The sequence below is a fragment of the Schistocerca serialis genome, chromosome 5, assembly GCF_023864345.2.
Source record: "Schistocerca serialis cubense isolate TAMUIC-IGC-003099 chromosome 5, iqSchSeri2.2, whole genome shotgun sequence".
Classification (NCBI taxonomy): Eukaryota; Metazoa; Arthropoda; class Insecta; order Orthoptera; family Acrididae; genus Schistocerca; species Schistocerca serialis.
The window spans coordinates 454,805,588-454,828,960 of NC_064642.1; the positions used below are offsets into that span (position 1 = coordinate 454,805,588).

The 23,373-nt window shown below is 39.2% G+C and overlaps 1 protein-coding gene across 1 annotated transcript in view; it reads right to left on the minus strand.

Moving 5' to 3' along the window:
* The window catches only part of LOC126481072 (glutamyl-tRNA(Gln) amidotransferase subunit B, mitochondrial), a 124,471-nt gene that overhangs the window by 58,692 nt on the left and 42,406 nt on the right, over positions 1 to 23,373 (minus strand). The window contains exons 2-3 of the mRNA XM_050104558.1: positions 5,013 to 5,160; positions 4,819 to 4,932 (exon numbers count right to left, since the gene is read on the minus strand). Coding sequence (XP_049960515.1) covers positions 4,819 to 4,932; positions 5,013 to 5,160 — 262 coding nt within the window. The remainder of the gene's footprint in view (positions 1 to 4,818; positions 4,933 to 5,012; positions 5,161 to 23,373) is intronic.

Here is a 23,373-nt window from a genome sequence, read left to right on the forward strand (position 1 = left end):
TTCCTGCCGTGCGGTGGCTCAGTAAGAGGCAAGAGTGTTTCAGCAGCATGTGGGAGATGGTGCCTGTAAAAACTGATGTCTCTGAGGAAATGTTGTAGTTCTTGATAGTCCGAGAAGGGAGGAAGGAGGCGAATCTGTTCCCTTTTTTCTGGCATGGGGCGTATCCCCAAAGTGTCAAATAAATGTCCAACGAGGGTGACACAGGGTTGCCGTAGTTGGCATTTATCGTTATTAATCATGAAACCATGTGCTGCTAACTTGTCCAACATGGTGCATAAATGGATCTCATGTTCACGGCGAGTCTGCGAGAAAATTATCACGTCATCTAGGTAAGCATAGCAGAAGGACATGTTAAATAGAAAGCCATCAATAAACCTCTGCCAGGCCTCGGCCAATTTTTTTTAACTAACACAGCATAAATAAAAAATCAAACAGACCAAACGGTGTGGTTATTGCAGGTTTAGTATACGCTCGTCAGCCACAGAAGTCTGTAAATAGCACCTTTTACAGTCAACAACACTGAATACAGTGGCACCAGAAACTTCGTGTGTGAAGTCTTGTAAGTTTGGTATAGGGTAGCTGTCTGTTATAGTCCAGCTCTTGAGATACCGATAATTGCCACAGAATCACCTAGTATTATCCCTTTTGAGGACGAGTTTGATAACAGAAGCCCAGGCACTGTCAGATTGTCATACAATACCAATACTAACACACAAGAGTTCATCCACGTTGGCTTTTGTCGCTTTGAGTTTGTGCGGAGGTAGGTGGTGGGGGTGACGGCGGACTAGTGGGCCAGGAGTGGTGTTGATGCAATGAATTGTCCCGTCATGGATGGTACCAATAGTTTGTGGCCAGAAGGGTTGGCGTGAAGTGTGAGCTGAGGGCATAGCAATAATGTTATTGTAACACCATTGTCAATGGATGACTCAGTCACAGAGGCACTATCAATAACACTGAGTGTGGTCAGGCGATCACAGTTAGGTAATGGGACTTGACTGACCTGTTTTGAGGTCAACGTAACGTATTCATCATCGGGCAGTGGGTGTAGACATTGCAGAATTGTGAGTTTCTGTTAAGCCGCATGATGCTCACTAGATGTCTCGGCGATGCATGAGCAGAGAAGGTTGTTGGTCACTAGCATATACAAGTTGGAATGCAGGAGTTTGGAAAGCATGGCACATGTCATGCAGAGCTCATCCAGAAGCATTTGACATCTCTGACTGCAAAGTAGGAGACAGCTGTGTATCTTTAGCAGGTAGGGAGTCACTGATCTTGCCACTGATCAGTATTTAGCCAATGTGGTGCAGGAGCAAAACATAGTTCAGGCCTGGCAGTAAATAGTAGTGCCTGAGGAAGTTGGCTCCTGTAGTCTGTCTGTAAACTCAAGAGAGTGAGCAGCGCTTTTGGTGGGAGGAGTGGCCTTTCCTGCAAGGACCATGTCACTGGCCTACAGAGGCACCCAAAATTATTTGCCCATAATCGGACTAGCAGTGTAGATCAGTGTGCAGTGACATAAGTTGCTTCTGTTCATGGGACCTTAATTGCCAGCATTAGTCAGTTAACTTTGTATACTTCCTGATATGTTTCGGTATCCAAAAGTCATGGATAATCATCCTGTATTACAAGAAAATGTGCAGAATAGGAAAAAGAGGTATTTGTGGAGTAATGAGCGTTTGATTGTCCCTAATCATATTACAGTGAATGTTAAAGAGGCGACACAACAAGAGCTCTTGGCTAATATTACCAATCCCAATCAAAGAGATGCAATTTATGCAAATGTCAGTCTTGTCACAATACGATTCGTGGGGAAGGACTGTGAAAATAAACCACACCGTTACTGGAATCGCCATGAAGGAAAACTAACAATTTTGGGAGGAAATTCGACAAAAGATGGAGGACTTCTGCATAAATCAAAAAATAGTGCCAACATTAAGGAAATTACTTACTGCCATAAAACAAAAGATCCATTTTCGTTCACAAAAAGATGTTTCACACAAGACACTGCGTGAAATGGGATTTATCTGTAAAAGATCTGTACATAAGTGAAAGACTTTGGTACAGAGAATGGATATAATTGACTGGTGATATAAGTACTTGATGCAAGCGAGGAAATTAAGGGAGCTACGCAGACACTTCTTTTATGTTGATGAAACTTGTGTGGACAACAACAAAATGTTGGCAGGGTCCTGGTGTTGATGGCATTATGGACAATGTTAGTGGAAGCAATAGGATCATTGTAGTCAATACTGGATCAAAAGATGGGTTTTTACCCAATGCACAGTTAATTTATTAAGTGGATAAAGTGGGACGTGCAACTGGGGACTATCATGGGCAAATGAACTACGAAAATTATTCAAATTGGATATCGACTAAAGTAACTCTGAATCTGCCAAACTGTGTAGTTGTTATGGACAACACTTCACATCACAACAAGGAGCATAACAAACCTCCAACTACATCCTCGAATAAAAGGTAGCAAAAGTGCTAAACTGTTTTCCAAGATAAATGCAGTCAAATATGTTCCAAACCAATAAATACCTTTATCACTAGTTGTACAAAATCAACAATAATGTAAGAACTTCACAGGAAAATTAATTAATTTTTTGATAATAGAATATGATCCCATGGAACAGCAGCATTTTAATGTATTCTCTCACTAAATCTCTATCTCAGTTTCTACTCACCTAATTTACTCACCTAATTCTAAGACATATTCTTAAAACATATATGCAATAGCTGTCCTAAACACTGCTGACATTTCCTTTGAAACATGTACACCGATTCTGGGCTTCTATAAAAAGCTTGATGTACGAGGTGCATTCACAGATTAATTTGTATTTTTTGGTAAGAACTTTATTTTTTAATCTAAAGCAATGTTATCCTCTTTTAAATATTCCCCATTACATACTATACACTTATGCCAGTACTTTTTCCAATACCCAAAACACTTGGAACTGTTTCTTCGGAATAGTTTATAGCTCTCTCAACTATCCATTTTCAATCTCATCCATTCTTGTAAAACCACTGTTCTTTAAGGCCTGCTTTGAAATTTATACTACTTGTATGGCCTTGTTTTACTCATAGCAGACTCACCAAAAGCAATATTTAACATTCCTAAAAATTTGATACTTTATTCCATTCTTATAAAAAAGTTTAATAAAGATTTTCTAATCTATTTATATGCGAAACAAATAATTGTTGATACTACCAAAACATATGTAACATTTTAGGCAGCTGACAATAGACTAAATGCCCAATATGCATAACACCTTACGGCTACTTTCCAGACATTTCCATGAAGACAGTGACAAAAAAAGTAGTGTGAATAGGACTAATGCAACATGTGAAATTATAAATTTCTTGCACTTCAAAGAAAACTTCTACTTTTTAGTAGAAACACAGAGTAAGAACAAGCCTTAAATTCTACAGATTGATTGCACAATATGGGGTTCATTTTACAAGTAGCAGTAGAGGAAAGTAAATTCACATGGACAGGCATTCGGTTCTACGTCTTAATAGAATCCCAACTTCTATTCCTTCATTAATATTTTTTACTCTATAATGTTGTATTTCAGAATAATCTATTGTCTTTTTTTTCCTTATGTTCTTAATCCATTTATCTAAAAATAAACATTGCCAGAATGTATCTGTACACGGTGTTGCCACAGATTTAAAGCACACGCCATGGCAGGGGCAGTACTATGTTACGAAACAGCCTGTAGAAGCACCTTTTGATGTACCTGGGTAGGCAGAGAGGGCACTCGTTTGCTCGTTCTTGAGTTTACCAACAGACTATATGACAGGTTCCACTGTTTCAGCCACCAAGAAGATCCGGGGCATAGGTGTGTGGCTGCAACAATCAAGAGCGATCGATGCAGTGCCAGTCACCAGTATCACGGAGTCATTGGATGTGTGGAACTGTGAAAATGTAGCAGGAGCAAAAGACAGTGGAATCATGCTGACATCGGCTCCATTGTTGGCTAGAAGGTAAGATTTTAGTTGCACATCATAAACAAAGAGGCAAGAGCCATCCGGTCGCAGATGAGATGTGCAGGCACTATCACGAAGTGGTAATCTGTGGTAACTTGAAGAGGATAAGCAACCTGGTGCACCGGTACCAAGCCATGAGATCAGTTTGCGCATGAACAAGTCTGAATGCAACATAAGTGCATCATAGCTGAAGCGAGTGTGAAATCTGCAGAGGCAGTCTGCATGGTCAGGTGTAGTGTCCAGTTGACTCACATTATTTTGACTGGCAGGCCCAAGTTGGTGACTGGGCAGAGACGCACTGGTGGTAGTCTGCACTGTAGGCATTTGTTTATATTTGTCGCCCTCCAACCACCTTAGGATTTTGATGATCTAATGCGTCAAATGGACAGAATTTTGCACCCAATCCTTCAGGAGGACATCCAACAACTCTATCAATCAGTGCCAAGCCAAATAACATTTGTGTAAGAGCCATAGGTAGACCAACACATTATTAACTTGCTCAGTTTATGATGCTCTTTCTCTTGAATAAATTATCCAATTTCTTTAAAGTCAATTCTGCCATTAGACTGTTGTTTATTTACAGCATTACATTACACTTACACAATCATGATTTCAGCTTCAAAATGCCATTATCAAGTGTTTTAAGTGTTATAAATTGCCTAAGATGGCATTCTGCCATATTAAAATACACTATTAGACACACTGTCTAAGAGTCGATATATCTGGCAGAGCCTACTGCTTTGTTTCGCTACTGAGTACACCATCTTGACACTTAAAAATGCTAACATGCATTAATGTCAAAATAATTAATAAATTGATATATCTTACTGGAAGATCAGAGTAAAAGTAATGTTTACGATCAAACAGTGACATTGCATTTATCCTACATGATAAGGATAAAGCTGTCAGTACACCTGCTTCAACACATCTGCGATTCAGAACCTGCAAAATTACAATTGGACTATTACTGACAATGAAAATATTCTCATAGAAGTATATAAAAAATGAAAAGTATTTCTTACTGGAAGAGTTCCTGGAATAGCTGCATCAAACAGTGAAACACTTGTATTAACTGGCAGCCCAAATTCAGTTCCTGCTCCAGAGAACAGCTTTGAATTTGATAAAATTTGAGCATGAATTTCCAGTCCAACAACAGATGTCCATTTAGACCTAAAAGAGAGATAACACTAGTTCATAACTACTGCAAAGTATGTTCTGTAGCATTAGAATGTATACCAAATATCCTGGAGCATAACAATAAACAAGAAAAGAATGTGTAGAACTCTGGTGCACATTGATAGTGAATGATAGATGCCACAATGGTACGAGTTCACAAGACACTTCATTTTATAGTAACTCAATATATACAAGGAGACACGACATAACAAACCTGAGTCACAGAGCAAACTGCCCTGCTACCGTCAACCATCAGAGATAAGAATGCAAGTTATTTTTTCTGGTTAGCGATGCTCATAATCCCACAAACGCTTAAATTATATTTCTACTGAGGTAGGATATTTTAAAATCACAGTTCTAAAAGCTGTATATTTTAGTCTCTATTTATGTAACTGATACTGGAGTTCATAATTGACATTTCTAGTATTGTGTGTGTAATTATTTCAATTCACAGTATAACGTGTGGACATGTGTGTTGAAGCTTAGACCAACATCCTAAGTTAAATCCTAATAAACTTTTCTGCACTGTTTCATGGAGTAAGATTATACGCAAATCAGTTGTAGAGTTTACACTGAGTAACTTCCAATGCATTAATTGGAAAGAGCAAGCTGTGTGCCAGCACCAGATTTCAGCCTCCACCATTCCTTTCTCATCATTGTTAACAACCCAAACACGACATTAAACTTTCCATAGCATTCAAAATTGGTGAAGTGAAGGTGTCTACATGAGCAAAGGAGCAAAAACATTCTGTATCAGTAGTCTGAACAGTCCCTCCAGATCCTTCTTAAAGTAATGACTTACAGTTTAACCATAAATTTTATTTTATTTGTAGTGTTCCTCGGAGTCCTACACTTCAACAATTTTTCATTCAAATATAATCGTAGTTCACGTTGGGATAAAAGATGATTGCTGCTGGGTTCAGAAGCCACATTCATTTCCTTTAGATGGCTGGATGAACTGGTGCAAGCAGCCAGCCTTGCATGTGGGGTGGAAGTGCCGCTTATGATATGCAGCACCATACCCAAAGACTGTAACAGTTGTGGTTTTGGGCCAAGTGAAGGGCATAAATTTATGGATTTCTTGACCTCTGCTATTGGGTGGATAATTACAGTGGCCTTCTCTGAAATCAGGCATATACTAAACACAGGAAGCAGCTCCTAATGTAGAATAGTATGTGTGGCTCAATGATTAATTATGTGCAGTACTCAGAGACAGGAGTACGACAGGCAAATAATTGTAGCAGGGAACATCAATCCTTGTAGATTAAAAACTAATAATGTTAATGTAATACTAGTTAAATGCAGCCCATGACAAATTCCCAGAATAAGTCTCATAATAACACAGAAAACTGGATGAAATGAGAAATTATTATTGGAATATATATTCCACGGATAGACTGAACACCTTAGGTATGTAAAGATTTTTATAGTACATATTGAGATTATAAGTTATTCCAAATGCTAAATAATCTGATTGTAGGTAAGCATGGAAGGCAGGTCAAACTTAGTAATCAGGTGCTTTTATAGAGCATTCGCTTCAGAAGCTGCGATGAAAGATGGCTGCAGAGAAAACCTGTGGAATACTGCACATAAATGTCCCAATCATGTTGCAGTAATTTCAGCTTACCTGCTATGGACTGGATAGCTATTTGAGTGATATTGTACTAAACATCTTTACTGAAATTTGCCTTGAGTAGTATGTAAGAGAACTGACTCATGAGAGCAGCATTTTAGATCTAGTAGTTAACAAACCCAAACTTGTTGATTCCGATAACATAGAAGATGGGATCTGTGACTGTAAGGCTGTTATAGCATCTATTACTTCAGCTCATGAGAGAAATGTTAAGCAAAGTAGAAAAATATTTGTGACTATGCACCATGCCAAGAAACAAACTACAGATTGTCTGAGCAGTCAACACCAAACAATTTCAGTGGAAGTATCATTGGTAACATAGACACACTGCCACAATGTGCAGGTATTGACAATTTTTTGCTGCAGGTATGCTTTACATGAGACCAGAATGTCTTTGGATTTTTTGACATATTACAAGATAGGGTTTCATTGTGGAAACTATTAGAAGCATCTCAGACTGACGTCCATACTAAGTATCAAGCAACTGAACAGCATTGTCATTCTTGGAAATTTTGCATTCCTTCTTGAAATGACCTCCTTAACAGTGTCTTCACATGTTTTCTGTGCTAGATGGGATCTGTTCTGTTTCTTATTAATTTGCTCAATTTCTTTGAATCTGAGTCACACTTGGCTACTGCTTACTTAGTTAGTCCCAAAGGAATGGAGACAGTCTCTTAGGAAGGCATTAGGTGAATTTTTATCTGCTTCTTTAAATAGATATACACTCCTGGAAATTGAAATAAGAACACCGTGAATTCATTGTCCCAGGAAGGGGAAACTTTATTGACACATTCCTGGGGTCAGATACATCACATGATCACACTGACAGAACCACAGGCACGTAGACACAGGCAACAGAGCATGGACAATGTCGGCACTAGTACAGTGTATATCCACCTTTCGCAGCAATGCAGGCTGCTATTCTCCCATGGAGACGATCGTAGAGATGCTGGATGTAGTCCTGTGGAACGGCTTGCCATGCCATTTCCACCTGGCGCCTCAGTTGGACCAGCGTTCGTGCTGGACGTGCAGACCGCGTGAGACGACGCTTCATCCAGTCCCAAACATGCTCAATGGGGGACAGATCCGGAGATCTTGCTGGCCAGGGTAGTTGACTTACACCTTCTAGAGCACGTTGGGTGGCACGGGATACATGCGGACGTGCATTGTTCTGTTGGAACAGCAAGTTCCCTTGCCGGTCTAGGAATGGTAGAACGATGGGTTCGATGACGGTTTGGATATACCGTGCACTATTCAGTGTCCCCTCGACGATCACCAGTGGTGTACGGCCAGTGTAGGAGATCGCTCCCCACACCATGATGCCGGGTGTTGGCCCTGTGTGCCTCGGTCGTATGCAGTCCTGATTGTGGCGCTCACCTGCACGGCGCCAAGCACGCATACGACCATCATTGGCACCAAGGCAGAAGCGACTCTCATCGTTGATGACGACACGTCTCCATTCGTCCCTCCATTCACGCCTGTCGCGACACCACTGGAGGCGGGCTGCACGATGTTGGGGCGTGAGCGGAAGACGGCCTAACGGTGTGCGGAACCGTAGCCCAGCTTCATGGAGACGGTTGCGAATGGTCCTCGCCGATACCCCAGGAGCAACAGTGTCCCTAATTTGCTGGGAAGTGGCGGTGCGGTCCCCTACGGCACTGCGTAGGATCCTACGGTCTTGGCGTGCATCCGTGCGTCGCTGCGGTCCGGTCCCAGGTCGACGGGCACGTGCACCTTCCGCCGACCACTGGCGACAACATCGATGTACTGTGGAGACCTCACGCCCCACGTGTTGAGCAATTCGGCGGTACGTCCACCCGGCCTCCCGCATGCCCACTATACGCCCTCGCTCAAAGTCCGTCAACTGCACATACGGTTCACGTCCACGCTGTCGCGGCATGCTACCAGTGTTAAAGACTGCGATGGAGCTCCGTATGCCACGGCAAACTGGCTGACACTGACGGCGGCGGTGCACAAATGTTGCGCAGCTAGCGCCATTCGACGGCCAACACCGCGGTTCCTGGTGTGTCCGCTGTGCCGTGCGTGTGATCATTGCTTGTACAGCCCTCTCGCAGTGTCCGGAGCAAGTATGGTGGGTCTGACACACCGGTGTCAATGTGTTCTTTTTTCCATTTCCAGGAGTGTATTTGCATTTATTTTTGGTGGGTTTGGATGTTACAGTATTCAGTCATGATACAATGACCTCAAAGTCATTAATTCATGTATCCATCATCACTCTCTTATTTGCTCTTGACTGTTTGTCACTAAAAGGTCTAGTATGCTATCATAACCATTTAACTTCATGAACTAATTGCTCAAAATAATTTGTGGAGAAAGCATTTAGTGCAACTTTGGACAATCTATTATGCCTACCACCAACTTTAAACATGTCTTTATCCAAAATATTAAGGGTAGGTTGACGCCGCCATTAACTATAATTGTATGAGTCAGATACCTGTCTGAAATGCAACTCAATTTTCCTCGAATCTTTCCTCAACTGCATCACCTGATAAAAGAAATAAATCATTAATTTATTTCAGCTGCAGAGCATAACTTCCAACTGTACTAACTCACAGCAACCATCTATTTCAATTTCACTTCAAGATAAACTACTTATAACAGTGACAAACACTATCCCAACATCTGAATTTAGTCTATCCATTAGATCTATAGCAAAAACTTAAGCTGAACTTATTTTCAACTTCAGCCAGCTTTCATTACATACAATGATTTTTGCTTCAGTGCTTTCTATAAGCACTTTGAGCTATGGTTCCTTCCCAACACATCTACAGCAAATTTATAATTATAGTACCAATGTTTTTAGGTCATAATATTGATGTTTTCTAAGTCTACCCTCATCTTCTGCTGTGACTGTCCCCCGGTTTGAACATTCTGAGACCCTCTAACCTAAAAACATACCCAGTCCACACCCAACAGCCCCTGTTACTTACATATCCACATCCCATGTGTAGTAGATACCTGATCTATTATGCGGATCCCAACACCTCTGTACCCTAATGATGCAAGTCAAGAAATATCCAGTTTATACAGTCAAAGTACCATCTGAGCCTCTGACTCAGATCTTCTGCTGAGCTCTGTACTGAAGTTCTAGAAGGACCAAAAGGATCCATTCCACACTCAGAGTGCACATGGAGCACAACTGGATTTCTTCCCCTTCTTGCAGCTAGCAAGGGGCTCCATCACATATCTAACACTGAGCTCCCAACTACCAACCCGGACCATGCATTTCATATTGGTTTGCAACAATATGCCTAGTTATTTAATTGATGTGACTGACTCAAAGAGCACAGCATGATTATTGTATTAAAACATGAGAAAGGATTGTTTTTCCTACTCATCTTCATTAACTTACATTTTCTACATTTCAAGCATGTTGCCATCCATCACACTGAATAGAAATTCTGTCTAAGTAATCCTGTATCATCCTAAGTCACTCAATGATGAAAATTTCCCATACTCTATGTTGTCATCAGAAAAAAGCTGCAGACTGCAGCTCATTCCATCAGTCAGATAGTTTATTTATACGGAGAACATGAGCAGTGCTATCACACATCCCTGGGGCATTCCTAACATTACCCCTGTCTCTGACAAACATTTGTTGTCCAGACAAAGAATTGGTTTCTATTACTTCAGAAGTCTTCCAGCTAGTCACCTATCTGAGAATCTATTCCATATATTTTGAACTCCGTTAACAGTCTGCAGTGGGTACTGTATAAAACACTTTCCAGAAGTCTAAGAATATGGAATCTGCCTGTTGCCCTTCATCCATGGTTCAAGGATAGTATACGCGAGAAAAGGGCAAGATGAGTTTTGCACAAGTAATGCTTTCTAAATCCATGTTGATCTGTGGATAGAAGCTTTTCTACTCAACAAAATTTATTACACTCTAACTTAGAAAATTTTCAAGAATTCTGTGAAAAACTGATGTTAAATTCTTTTGGTCTGTAAGTTTGCAGCTCCATTCTTTTATCCTTCTTGTATACAAGAGTCATCTGTGCTTTCTTAAAGGCACTGGGCAAGAGATTCACAACAAATGCAAGCTAAGTAAGGGGCCAATGCTGAAGAGTATTCTCAGTAAAACTGGATTTGGATTCCATCTGGACTTGGTGACACATGTTTTCTACACTTTCAGCTGCTTCTCAAAGCAAGAGATGGCTGTTTCTATGTCCTGCATACAGGAGTTTGGATGATGGTCAAATGGTGGTATATCTATACAATTCTCCTGCATGAATGATTTTTAAATGCGAAATTTGAAACTTCAGTTTACCTTTTGCTGTCTTCTATTGGCACAGCAGACTGTTCAATGAGTGACTTAATAGTGTGATGGTGGGAGCTGTTGTATGCCTCGTAAATCCATCTTTTTATACATGCATGAGTTTCTACTAACTTTCGCCTGTCAACATTTCCATGTTCTTTTTTGAACAACATCCCAGTTTGTTGTTAAACCACAATAGGTCTCTTCTGTACGTAGACCACTTACTCGGCACATAGCTCCCCAGAGTATGATTTACAATCAGTTCAAACTTTGCTCATAATTCCTCTACATCCATCATACTGGACTTAAATGATTCCCATTCACTGCCCAAGTAGAATGCTAATAACTACTTATATGCTCTTTTGAGCACAAAACTCTCCTAGCCTTCCCAATGGATTTATTAACTTTAGTAGCCATCGTTGCTATGATAACTTCATGATCACTTATAGTGACAGTGTCAATAAGGTCAGGTCTGTTTGTAAGCTACAACATCTAAAACATTTTCATTCTTAATGAGACAAAACAACATGATGTAAAACTAACTTTAGGTATACACTGATGAAGTGTTATAGGGCCGTTGCCATTCATGATAAAATACAAATTTTCTGTTGTATAATATTGGAAGCTTCATAAGGCTGTTTGCAGATGATGTCCTTGTACATATAAAAGTCTTTACACCATAAAACTATTGCAAAATGCAGGAAGATCTGTAGAGGATTAATGCTTTGTGCAGAGATCCCAACATAAATAAATGAAATGTATTGTGCATAAACATGTGAAAAGGCCAATCAAAAGTGACTGTCAATCAATAATAATAATAATAATAATAATAATAATAATAATGGTGACATGTTTCCTACTCTTTCAGCTGCTTCTCAAAACAAGAGATGCCTGTTTCTATGTCCACACCTTTTTAATCCTTTTCCTCATACTCACCAATAAAAAGAAGAAATTAACACAACTAATCGAAATATCCATACCCAATACAACAAATATACAGAAGAAAACAGAAGAAAAAATTGAAAAATACATCCAACTGGCTGAGGAAGTCAAGGACATGTGGCATCAGGATAAAGTTGACATTATACCAATTATACTATCAACTACAGGAGCCATAGCACACAATATCCACCAGTACATCAAAGCAATACAGCTACATCCAAATGTATATATACAACTACAGAAATCTGTAATTATTGATACTTGTTCAATTACCCGAAAGTTCCTAAATGCAATGTAACATATACTGTACAGTTAAAAGGAAGTCACGCTTGATCAAGGTCCGCGTCACTTTCCACTTTTAACCAGACGTAACGTCTGAGAAAGGAAAGAAATAATAATAACAATAATAATAAAACCCATGGAGGCCCGGGAAAAGAATAGGTCTCCAGTATGTTCTGCCAGTTGTAAAAGGCGATGAAAAGAACAAACCACTAATAGGGCTAACCCCCCTTTTAGCGTGATTAGTTGGTTCAGGGTAGAACTAATGAAGCCTCGGACAAGCGCTGTCATGGTCAGGGACAACGCTTGAACCCTATGCCCGTCCACAATGGTAACGACACTGCTAGCCACACGGAAAATGATTTAAATCCAAATAGAGGTGTTTTGCAGGATATGCTTCCTGCAACCACCCTAGAAGGAAAACAAAGACAGAGGATGAGATGGTCAGATGAAGTTAACTGACACCTAATGTTCTGTTGTTACCAAGCAACAAAGTTAGGAGCCAACACAACCGGATACAGATCACAAGTATACACAACATTTATTACCAGATACCCAGAACTAAAATTTTTAACAGAACAACGACTAGCTGATCAGATCCGTGTAATAATAAAAAATAACAGGATACCCCAGTCAGAATTAGAAAACATCAAACAACAAGTACAACAAATACTAGAACAAAATAATGTGCAATCAGAAGAAGAAGAAGAAGAAGAAGAAGAAAATACAGTAATGGACTCACACATCCCAGAGCAAACAAACAAAGAACAACACGCATCAATTAAACAATCAGAGGAAAACGAAATCTTGAGACAGCCACCAGAACAAGCACAAATAGAACACGAAGTGACACACATGTTAGATATAGAAGAAAAATTTCAGCTGACATATATAGAATACAAAGACACAAATACAGACATTAGACCATTCTTGCATAGACCACCAAATAACCCACAAGTCAAAACAACAATAACAACTATCAACACAATTATACACAACAAAATAAATGAAAATACAACTATGGAAGAGTTACAACTACTGATTTATATAGGAGCACTCACTACACTAAACATACACACTAGGCAGAGATCAGAACCAACCAACACACAGAAGAAACCCACAAAACCAGCACGGCAACACAGGCTATGGATCAGAATAGATAAACTGAGAAAAGACATCGGACAGCTAACACAATTTATAAGAAAAAGGTTAGATAAAATCTCACAACAAGAAGCGATAGAGCAATTAGATGAAAAGAAGCAGAAATTACAAGCATTGGCCAAACGACTTAGAAGATACAAAAAAAAGTGAAAATAGAAGGAAACAAAACCAAAAATTCAATACAAACCAAAAGAAATTTTACCAGACAATAGATAACACACACATTAAAATAGACAATCCACCAAACATAACAGACACGGAACACTTCTGGAGCAACATACGGTCAAACCCGGTACAACATAACAGGCATGCACGGTGGATACAAGCAGAAACAGACACATACAAGATGATACCACAAATGCCTGAAGTGATAATTTTGCAACATGAAGTCACCCAAGCAATTAATTCTACACACAATTGGACAGCCCCTGGAAAAGATAAAATAGCAAATTTCTGGCTACAGAAGTTCACCTCAACACATTCACATCTAACTAAATTATTTAAAAGTTACATTGCAGAACCATACACATTCCCTGATACACTTACACATGGAATAACTTATCTGAAACCTAAAGATCAAGCAGACACAGCAAACTCAGCTAAATATTGCCACATAACACGCCTACCAACAATATACAAAATATTAACTTCAGTCATTACACAGAAATTAATGACACATACAACACACAACAAAATTATAAATGAAGAACAAAAAGGCTGCTGCAAAGGAGCACAAGGATGTAAAGAGCAAGTGACAATAGATGCAGAGGTGACATATCAAGCTAAAACTAAACAAAGGTCGCTACATTATGCATACATTGATTACCAAAAAGCTTTTGATAGTGTACCCCACTCATGGTTACTACAAATATTGGAAATATACAAAGTAGATCCTAGATTGATACAGTTCCTAAACATAGTAATGAAAAATTGGAAAACCACACTTAATATCCAAACAAATTCAAATAATATCACATCACAGCCAATACAGATTAAGCATGGAATATACCAAGGAGACTCAGTAAGTCCTTTCTGGTTCTGCCTTGCTCTGAACCCACTATTCCAACATTCTAAATAATACAAATTATGGATACAATATTACTGGAACATACCAACACAAAATCACACATTTGCTATACATGGATGATCTAAAACTACTGGCAGCAACAAATCAACAACTCAACCGATTACTAAAGATAACAGAAGTATTCAGCAATGATATAAATATGGCTTCTGGAACAGACAAATGTAAGAAAAATAGCATAGTCAAGGGAAAACACACTAAACAAGAAGATTACATATTGGATAACCACAGCAACTGCATAGAAGCGATGGAAAAAACAGATGCCCATAAATATCTAGGATACAGACAAAAAATAGGAATAGATAATACAAATATTAAAGAAGAACTAAAAGAAAAATATAGACAAAGACTAACAAAAATACTGAAAACAGAATTGACAGCAAGAAACAAGACAAAAGCTATAAATACTTATGCTATACCAATATTGACCTACTTATTTGGAGTATTGAAATGGAGTAACACAGACGTAGAAGCACTCAATACATTTACACGATCACAATGCCACAAATATAGAATACATCACATACATTCAGCAACAGAAAGATTCACATTAAGCAGAAAGGAAGGAGAAAGGGGATTTATCGACATAAAAAACCTACATTATGGACAGGTAGACAATTTAAGAAAATTCTTTATAGAACGAGCAGAAACTAGCAAAATACACAAAGCAATCACTCATATAAATACATCTGCTGCACCACTGCAATCTCATAACCACTTCTACAACCCTTTAGATTACATAACATCAACAGATACGAAGAAAGTAAATTGGAAAAAGAAAACACTACATGGCAAGCACCCGTATCATCTAACACAGCCACACATCGATCAAGACGCATCCAACACATGGCTAAGAAAAGGCAATATATACAGTGAGACGGAAGGATTCATGATTGCAATACAAGATCAAACAATAAACACCAGATATTACAGCAGGCATATTATTAAAGATCCCAATACCACAACAGATAAATGTAGACTTTGCAAACAACAAATAGAAACAGTAGATCACATCACAAGCGGATGAACAATACTAGCAAATACAGAGTACCCCAGAAGAGCAAAAATAATACATCAACAACTTGCCATACAACATAAACTAATAAAACAACACGTTCCCACATACAAGTATGCACCACAAAATGTACTGGAGAATGATGAATACAGATTACACTGGAACAGAACCATTATAACAGATAAAACAACACCACATAACAAACCTGACATCATACTCACCAATAAAAATAAGAAATTAACACAACTAATCGAAATATCCATACCCAATACAACAAATATACAGAAGAAAACAGGAGAAAAAATTGAAAAATACATCCAACTGGCTGAAGAATTCAAGGACATGTGGCATCAGGATAAAGTTGACATTATACCAATTATACTATCAACTACAGGAGTCATACCACACAATATCCACCTGTACATCAACGCAATACAGCTACATCCAAACTTATATATACAACTACAGAAATCTGTAATTATTGATACATGTTCAATTACCCGAAAGTTCCTAAATGCAATGTAACATATACCGTACAGTTAAAAGGAAGCCACGCTTGATCAAGGTCCGCGTCACTTTCCGTTTTTAACCAGACATAACGTCTGAGAAAGGAAAGAAATAATAATAATAATCCTGTACAGTATACTGCCACTGACAGGGTTTGAATACAAACCTCTCCAGCTTCCATGGTCTTCTCAAAACCTCTCTGTTTCATTTCTGACCCAGTCTTTACCTCTCTTCTGAGCACTTTCTTCCACATCTTTTAGCATTTTTCGTTTGGCTTTTTCCTTGGTCTTGTAGCCCCCAGTCTTCACCTCTCTTCTGAACATTTTCTTCCACATCTTTTAGCCACTTTTCCCTTGATCTTTTTCTTGGTCTTGTGGCCACCATTTTCACCTTGTACATCTTCCTAGGCACCCTCTTTTCATCAATTCTATTCACATGTCCACACCATATTAATCTTTTTCCTCAATCTTGTCCTGTAGGGGTACCTCATGTGTTACCATCTTAACCGTTTTGTTCCTCATCTTTTCCACTTTTGTTACACAGTGGAAACAGTAATAACCATAATATGTGAAGGAGTATGTATTCATAATAACCTGCAATGAGTTTGCCCAAAGAATTAAGACACACAACTAGGACTGTAGTATTACCCCTTTGAAAGTGCAACATAAATGCACAGTGAGTTTAAAGTATGGTACTTCGAAGAAAGAAGACACATCGCAAGATGACATTGGGGAAAGAATCTGACTGTGATCCTCAATGGAACTTTGTGGTTTAGAGAAACCATCAAAAATCTTAATTTAAATAGTGAGAAGGGCAATGGAATCCCAGTTCTCCTGAATGTGATGCCAATGTGCTGACCACTGTGTTATCTTTCTTGTCTTAAAGAAGAAGTTCTCAAGACAGACTGTGTAGCAAATATATTGCCTTGATTATATTTCTCACTTAGTTATTACGAAAATAAGAAAGAGTGGAGCATATTTTAAGGATGAGATCACTTAGTACTGAATTCAAAATCCGTTTCTATCAGTCAACTATTGTACCAGTAGCATTATATGGATGTGAAGCTATTACATTCAGGAAAAAAGATGAAGAAAAACTGTTGATATTTGAAAGAAAAATACTAAGAAAAATATTTGGACCAATCTTCGATGAAAATGTCATGGAGTGGAGGATAAGGAAAAATGAAGAACTACGGGAGCTGTACAAACATAGTACCATTGTGGAAATGTTAAAGAAGAGAAGACTGAACTGGGCTGGTCATGTAGCAAGGATGCCGGAGAACAGACTACCCAAAATAGCATCCACTAAGAAATTAGAAGGAAAGAGAAGAAGAGGAAGACCTCAAATTAGGTGGATGGAGAATATCCGGGAAGATACAGCTAGGATGGGCATCAACTCTGATTGGACAACAATTTCCCTGGATAGAAATAATTGGAAGAGGCTCGTAGAGCAGGTGTATGGTCGATAAGGCCTTAGCCACGTGTAAAGTAAAGTAAGAGCATATTTGGGAGCATGCAAATGTTTTCCATTTTTTGATCAGTTTAAGGAACTACCTATTTTCTGCAAACTAATTATGGCCTGTTCAGCTGTCATCTGGGATATATGTTGTAGGCCTGTGGTAAGGCTTTTCATTAATATTATTATGCTGTCAACAAAAATTACAGATTTGGAATAATTCTTCAAAATCTTTTGAATGTTGTTTATGTATGTTCATAACAAGAGTAAAGCCTCTGTGAGTTTAGTTTTACTGCAGAGGAGCAGTTTGCAAAGTGTGATGCCATCCATGCAAGAAAGATGCTGTTAATGCCATAGCATTGTGGTTTCGCAGATAGAATTGCACTCTCACACATCAATGGCCTTGGAAATATTAAAAAATATACCAATGTACAGTTCTGCCCAAACTTCATTTGGTATTCTCTGTCAAGAGCCCTTAAGAGGAGCCAAATTGAGATACAGTCTGTATTGTTGATAGTGTCTTCATTAACTGCACTTGGCGCACTTGGGTCTCCACAGAAGAAAAATTAAATTGGCCACGACAAGGCACTTCTAGGTAGAGCTTGCCAGACACTGCCACATGGTGCTACACATGCCACCAGAGGATGCTGAATTCACATCACCTTGCTGTCTGTAATGTGAACTCCACCACAAATTATCATCAGACTGAGCCCAGGGATGACAATGCAGTGAGATCTTACGAACTTAGCACAAAGTTAGTGTGTAGCTTATGAACCTACCTTGGCAACAGTGCTACTATGACTACCAGTGAATACTGACAACTGGAGTAGCAGAACAGATCATCAAACCACTCTCTGAGCACACCGAGCCCAGGGATGACAGTGCAGTAAGATACTGCAGAGACACTCTGGGATACAGAGTTATGTACGCTTTACATTGAATATATTGTAAATAAATACATTTATATTTTAACCCTTGTATAGTGTTTTATGTGTTCTAGAGTGTTCATGCATCAATTGATATAACAGACATTTCAGGCGACAAGTTTGTGATTTGTGACTACTTGGCTTCAGGGAAATAGCTCTAACATCTTTGGATACTGAACCAACTAAAAGCTGAAACTACAAGACTCTGCAGATATTGACTTTAATGTGCCTATTGTTGCAACATTCACCAGGCATAGATCAAAATGGGCTCTGCCCAGCGTAGCTCATGTTGACAACAGCTGCAAGCCACAGTCAAACACCGAAGTTTCGTGACAAGTGTTATGTCACGTGTGACCACAACAGTGTTTCCTCCACCAAGAGGAATGCCAGCACTGACAAACGTCAGACAAACACAACGTGCATGCCTGCAAAAGAAGCACAAAGCAAACTCTGTTCCCCTTCAGTCCTCTTAGCAACACTCACAAGGACTGTGTATGGATTGCAAAGCAAAGCACGCATTAGTAAACTTGGCTAACTTAAATCAGTTCCCCTCACACAGACAAACAGCAAAAGGCTCGGTCACTTGCAAAACAGACAAAAACATTAGAAATGACAGTCATATTCAGAGAACAAACCTCAAACTATTCATATCTTTACAGATTTGTAATCACTCTACACCATTTCAGCTGAATAATGGTTCCTTAGCAACACTGATTAATCAAACTACTTATGAGTAACTGGGACACCCTCAGCTCCAAAAATTATGTCTGCATCTCACAGCCCCAACTGGGACACCCTCAGCTCCAAAAATTATGTCTGCATCTCACAGCCTACAACAGTGAAAGTATCTTTGTTCTTGGGATGTGCACTTTGCAAGTAAAATATCGAAATACCATTGCTTCAGTGCCATTCACAGTAGTTCAGTCACACTCAAATCTCAATATTTTAAGCATCAATGCATTTGATTTGTTTGAATTAGATATTCAGAACAATGTGCATACTATTGATGCACAAGTTTCCCATGGCAGCATTCATCATTTGAGTGAACAATACAGACATTTGTTCAATGGCACACTGGGTCACACAAAGAATTTTCAAGTGCGTATTATGCCCAAAGACAATGCTCAATTAAAGCATTACTGTGCACATCCGGTGCCTCGTGTCATTTGCAAATGAAGTTGCATTTGAACTCAAGAGATTAGAACAAACTGGTATCTTGAAACCTATTTCTGCTAGTCAAAGGGCATCTCCCCTGGTTCATTGTTAGAAAATAGAATGGGAAAAGCAGGCTCTGCACCAACTTTAAAGAAGCAACTAACACTCAAATGGTTATTGATTCTTTCCCGTTTCCACATATTGAGGAATTTAATGTCACCTAGCAGCTGGACGATTATTTCTAAAATTTATTTAGCCGATGCTAGCCTTCAACTTCCCCAGGACGAGCAAACAAAACCAGTTATAGTGGTCAACACATGTGTCCCTTCAAAACCACATCTGCTTCTACATTATTCCAATGATCTCTTGAACAAGTGAGATTGAAAGTTCTGTCATGTTCAAATTATTTGGATGACATCACTGAGTCCAGACAGACACTGGAAAACCATCTTAAAAATCTGGAGTCTCTTTTTTAATGTGTAACAACCAATGCAGGGCTTAAGTGTAATTTACAGTAGTGTACATTTTTTTCCAATACTGAAATTAAATGCTGGGGACATCTCATTGACACCCACAGTGCTTGTTCCTTAATTAATCATTTAGAGGCTATCTGGAGATTTCTTTATTCTCGAAATCTATGTGAACTACAGACAATTCTGGACAAATTGACTTACCATATCATATTTATTCTGGATGCAGTACTAACTGCTGCTCCTTTACATAGTGTCTGGTGTGAAAATGTATCTTTCCAATGGACTGGAGAATGCAAACAATCATTTCAAAAGTTGAAAGATGTGTTGCTTAGTTGCCTTATTCATTTTAATCTACAAAAACCAGTAGCACTTGCAGTTGATGCACTGCCACTTGGAAAGGGGCAGTTTAAACTCACAAGGTTAGCAACACTGAATGCCCCAACCGTAGCATTCACGTCTCAGCTGTTGAACAAGACCCAGGTCAACTACAGTCAGCTGGAAGAGGAAGACTTAGCCATAATCTATGGTATCAGGAAATTTCATCAATAAGCCGTTGTCTGTTCTTTTTCTCCCAATGAAAGATGTGCATGATTGAACAGCACAGAAGCTGCATTGTTGGTCACTACTTCTTTCAAATTATTGGTACAAACTTCTTTATCGTTCTATGGAACAGCATGCAAATGCAGATACTCTCTTTCCCTCATACATGGAAAATGATCCAGAGTTTGATGGATCCGAAGCTTCTTGTCTTCAAATTGGTCAATCTGATTTGCAAGCACTGTGAGGAATTCCCACTGATTGTCACCCAGTTTCACTGACTACTGAACGGGCTCAATCACTATGATTTCTCAGTTATTACATTCAGATGGCTTGGCCTTGTAACTCAAAATCAATTTCAAACACAGTAGTTTGCAAGTACTATGCACAATGCAACAGCTTTTCTCTTCAGAATGCTGTGGTTTCGATGTATGTTCCTAATGTATAGTTGTGAGTTATGATTCCATCATTACCAATATGTTTTGAATTTGTTACCTAGAAGACTTCGGGAATCATTAGAATTAAGTAGCTAGCATGCCAGCATTGTACATAGCTTGGTTAGCTTGGTCTTGACAAGCAAAAAATTGAACAGGTGACTGCCCAGTGACACACATGTGCAGATAACCAACCAGTGCCATGCCAGGAATTTTTTCAATTGGCTTTGACCTGACAGTCCTTGGCAACACACCCACATTGATTCTGCTGGTTTTTTCTGGACCACATGGTGGCTGATTATTGTCAATGTGCACAGTAGATTTCCACTGGTCATTGCACTGGATTTGGCAACTATTGCTACCACTATCACAGTACTTGCTTTGGTCTTTTGTTTAGAAGGATTGCCACAACACTTTGGACAATGATCTGCAGTTTTCTTCATTGGAATTTTAACAATTTTACCAACAAAATGGGACTCATGATATCCGAACAGCACAGTTCTGTCCTCAGTGAGAGGCTGAAGATGAATGTTTTGTTCACAGTTACAGGGGTAAATGTCCAGACTTCATGCTTAGCACTTGAGAGAAAATACTTTGTTGTCATTTCTCAGCACCTCTTGCACTCTGCCTTGTCACAATCCTTCATCAGCAGAAATGTTACATGGTCATCATCACCGTACTCTACTGCAACTATTTCACTCTTGACAGCCTGCTTCAGATGCCAACTTCACAACAAAGTTCTGCCAGAAGACAAAGTTTTCTATTGTCTGTTTAGCACACCTCACAACTCAGATGATGGGCTGAGTTCATAATAATGTTTGCGGCAAATCAGGCGCTCACCTTTGGCATGTAAATCAACTATGTTTTTGTTATTATTGTGATCCCAGACTGCTGACCCCTGAGGAGCCTTGCCAGTGCCTGATATTCTAGCACTTGAGTTGTCAGATGATTCTGCCATGGAGGTCGACCTCTGTCCACCTAAGCAGCAGCTGCTGTAGCATCTGTCAGCATTCACTTCAACATCAGTCATGGAGATTGAGCCTGTGTCAGCCATACAGCCTTCAGCATCCACAGCATCAACACTGCACACACCAATTCTGTTGGATGGACATCCTACCTCCAGTTTTTTGTCAGATGTTCCCAGTGGTTAGCAGGGTGAATGTCAGGACGGTAGTTGATTAACCATCTGCCATCGTGCCACAGCCAATTCCTTCAGCAGCACTACAGCAGAGAGCTCCCCCATGTTGTTACCCATACTGACACTATGTGATGAAGGTGCACCACTTGGGTGGAGGAATGCAGTATTGACAATGCCTTCAATGACCGCACTCAGCATGTCATGTGTTGCTTTAAATTTCAGCAGAAGAAACATTTAAATCAGCTGGTGCAAGCCACCACTAGAGTGGGCTCGCCAGATGCTGCCAGGTGGCACTACATACGCCACCAGAGGACATCAAATCTGCATCACCCCACTGCCTGCGATTGTGATTGGTCCACAAATCCTTTAAGCCACCTCACTCAGAGCTTGATCTCATATTATCCTCAGACTATCTTCAGATTATCATCAGACACCTCTCCAGTCACACAGAGTGTACTGATGACAGTGCAGTAAGATTTTATGAATGTAGCACTAAGCCCCTTTACTAGTGAACACCGATAACCAGAACCAGTGAACAGAGAGCGAGACCCCAGGATACAAACTGTGTATACTTTATATCCAATATACTGCAAATAAATACATTTATATTTTAATCTTTCTATACTTTTTGGTGTGTTCTACAGTATTTATCCACCTCATTTACAAATGGACACAAAACAATTAATAGATTCTGTTCTTTAAAAAAGGCTCAGTATTTTACTGGCTGCTACTTCCAAAAATTTTCCAAAAGATTGGAGGCAGTTTAATGACAAGTGTTTTCTATACTTTCACTCTATTTGTATTTAACTTTACGCTCCTCTGTTTTAGGAGAAATGGTATTAAAAATGATATAGAAAAATGTTACGCAAAAAATAAAAAGTTGCAAATACACTACGTATTTTGTAAACTTCTTTTCACTCTTCTTTCCATTATTTCTCTTTGAGGATATTGACTGAATCGCTGGTGACATAAAATCACTTTATCAGTCCGGAAGTTCAATTTTGAATGCTAGTAGCTTCTCAAATGTGACTTTAATCATATTCAGGTTTGGATATTACAAATACGAGAGGTACAAAACCACATGGACATACAACAGTATAACAGCTGAAAATTACATAACAACTTTAGTAGCCCCACCAGACACAAATATGGAAAAAACTACAGCAACCTGTGCAAATGTAATGATGTCTGG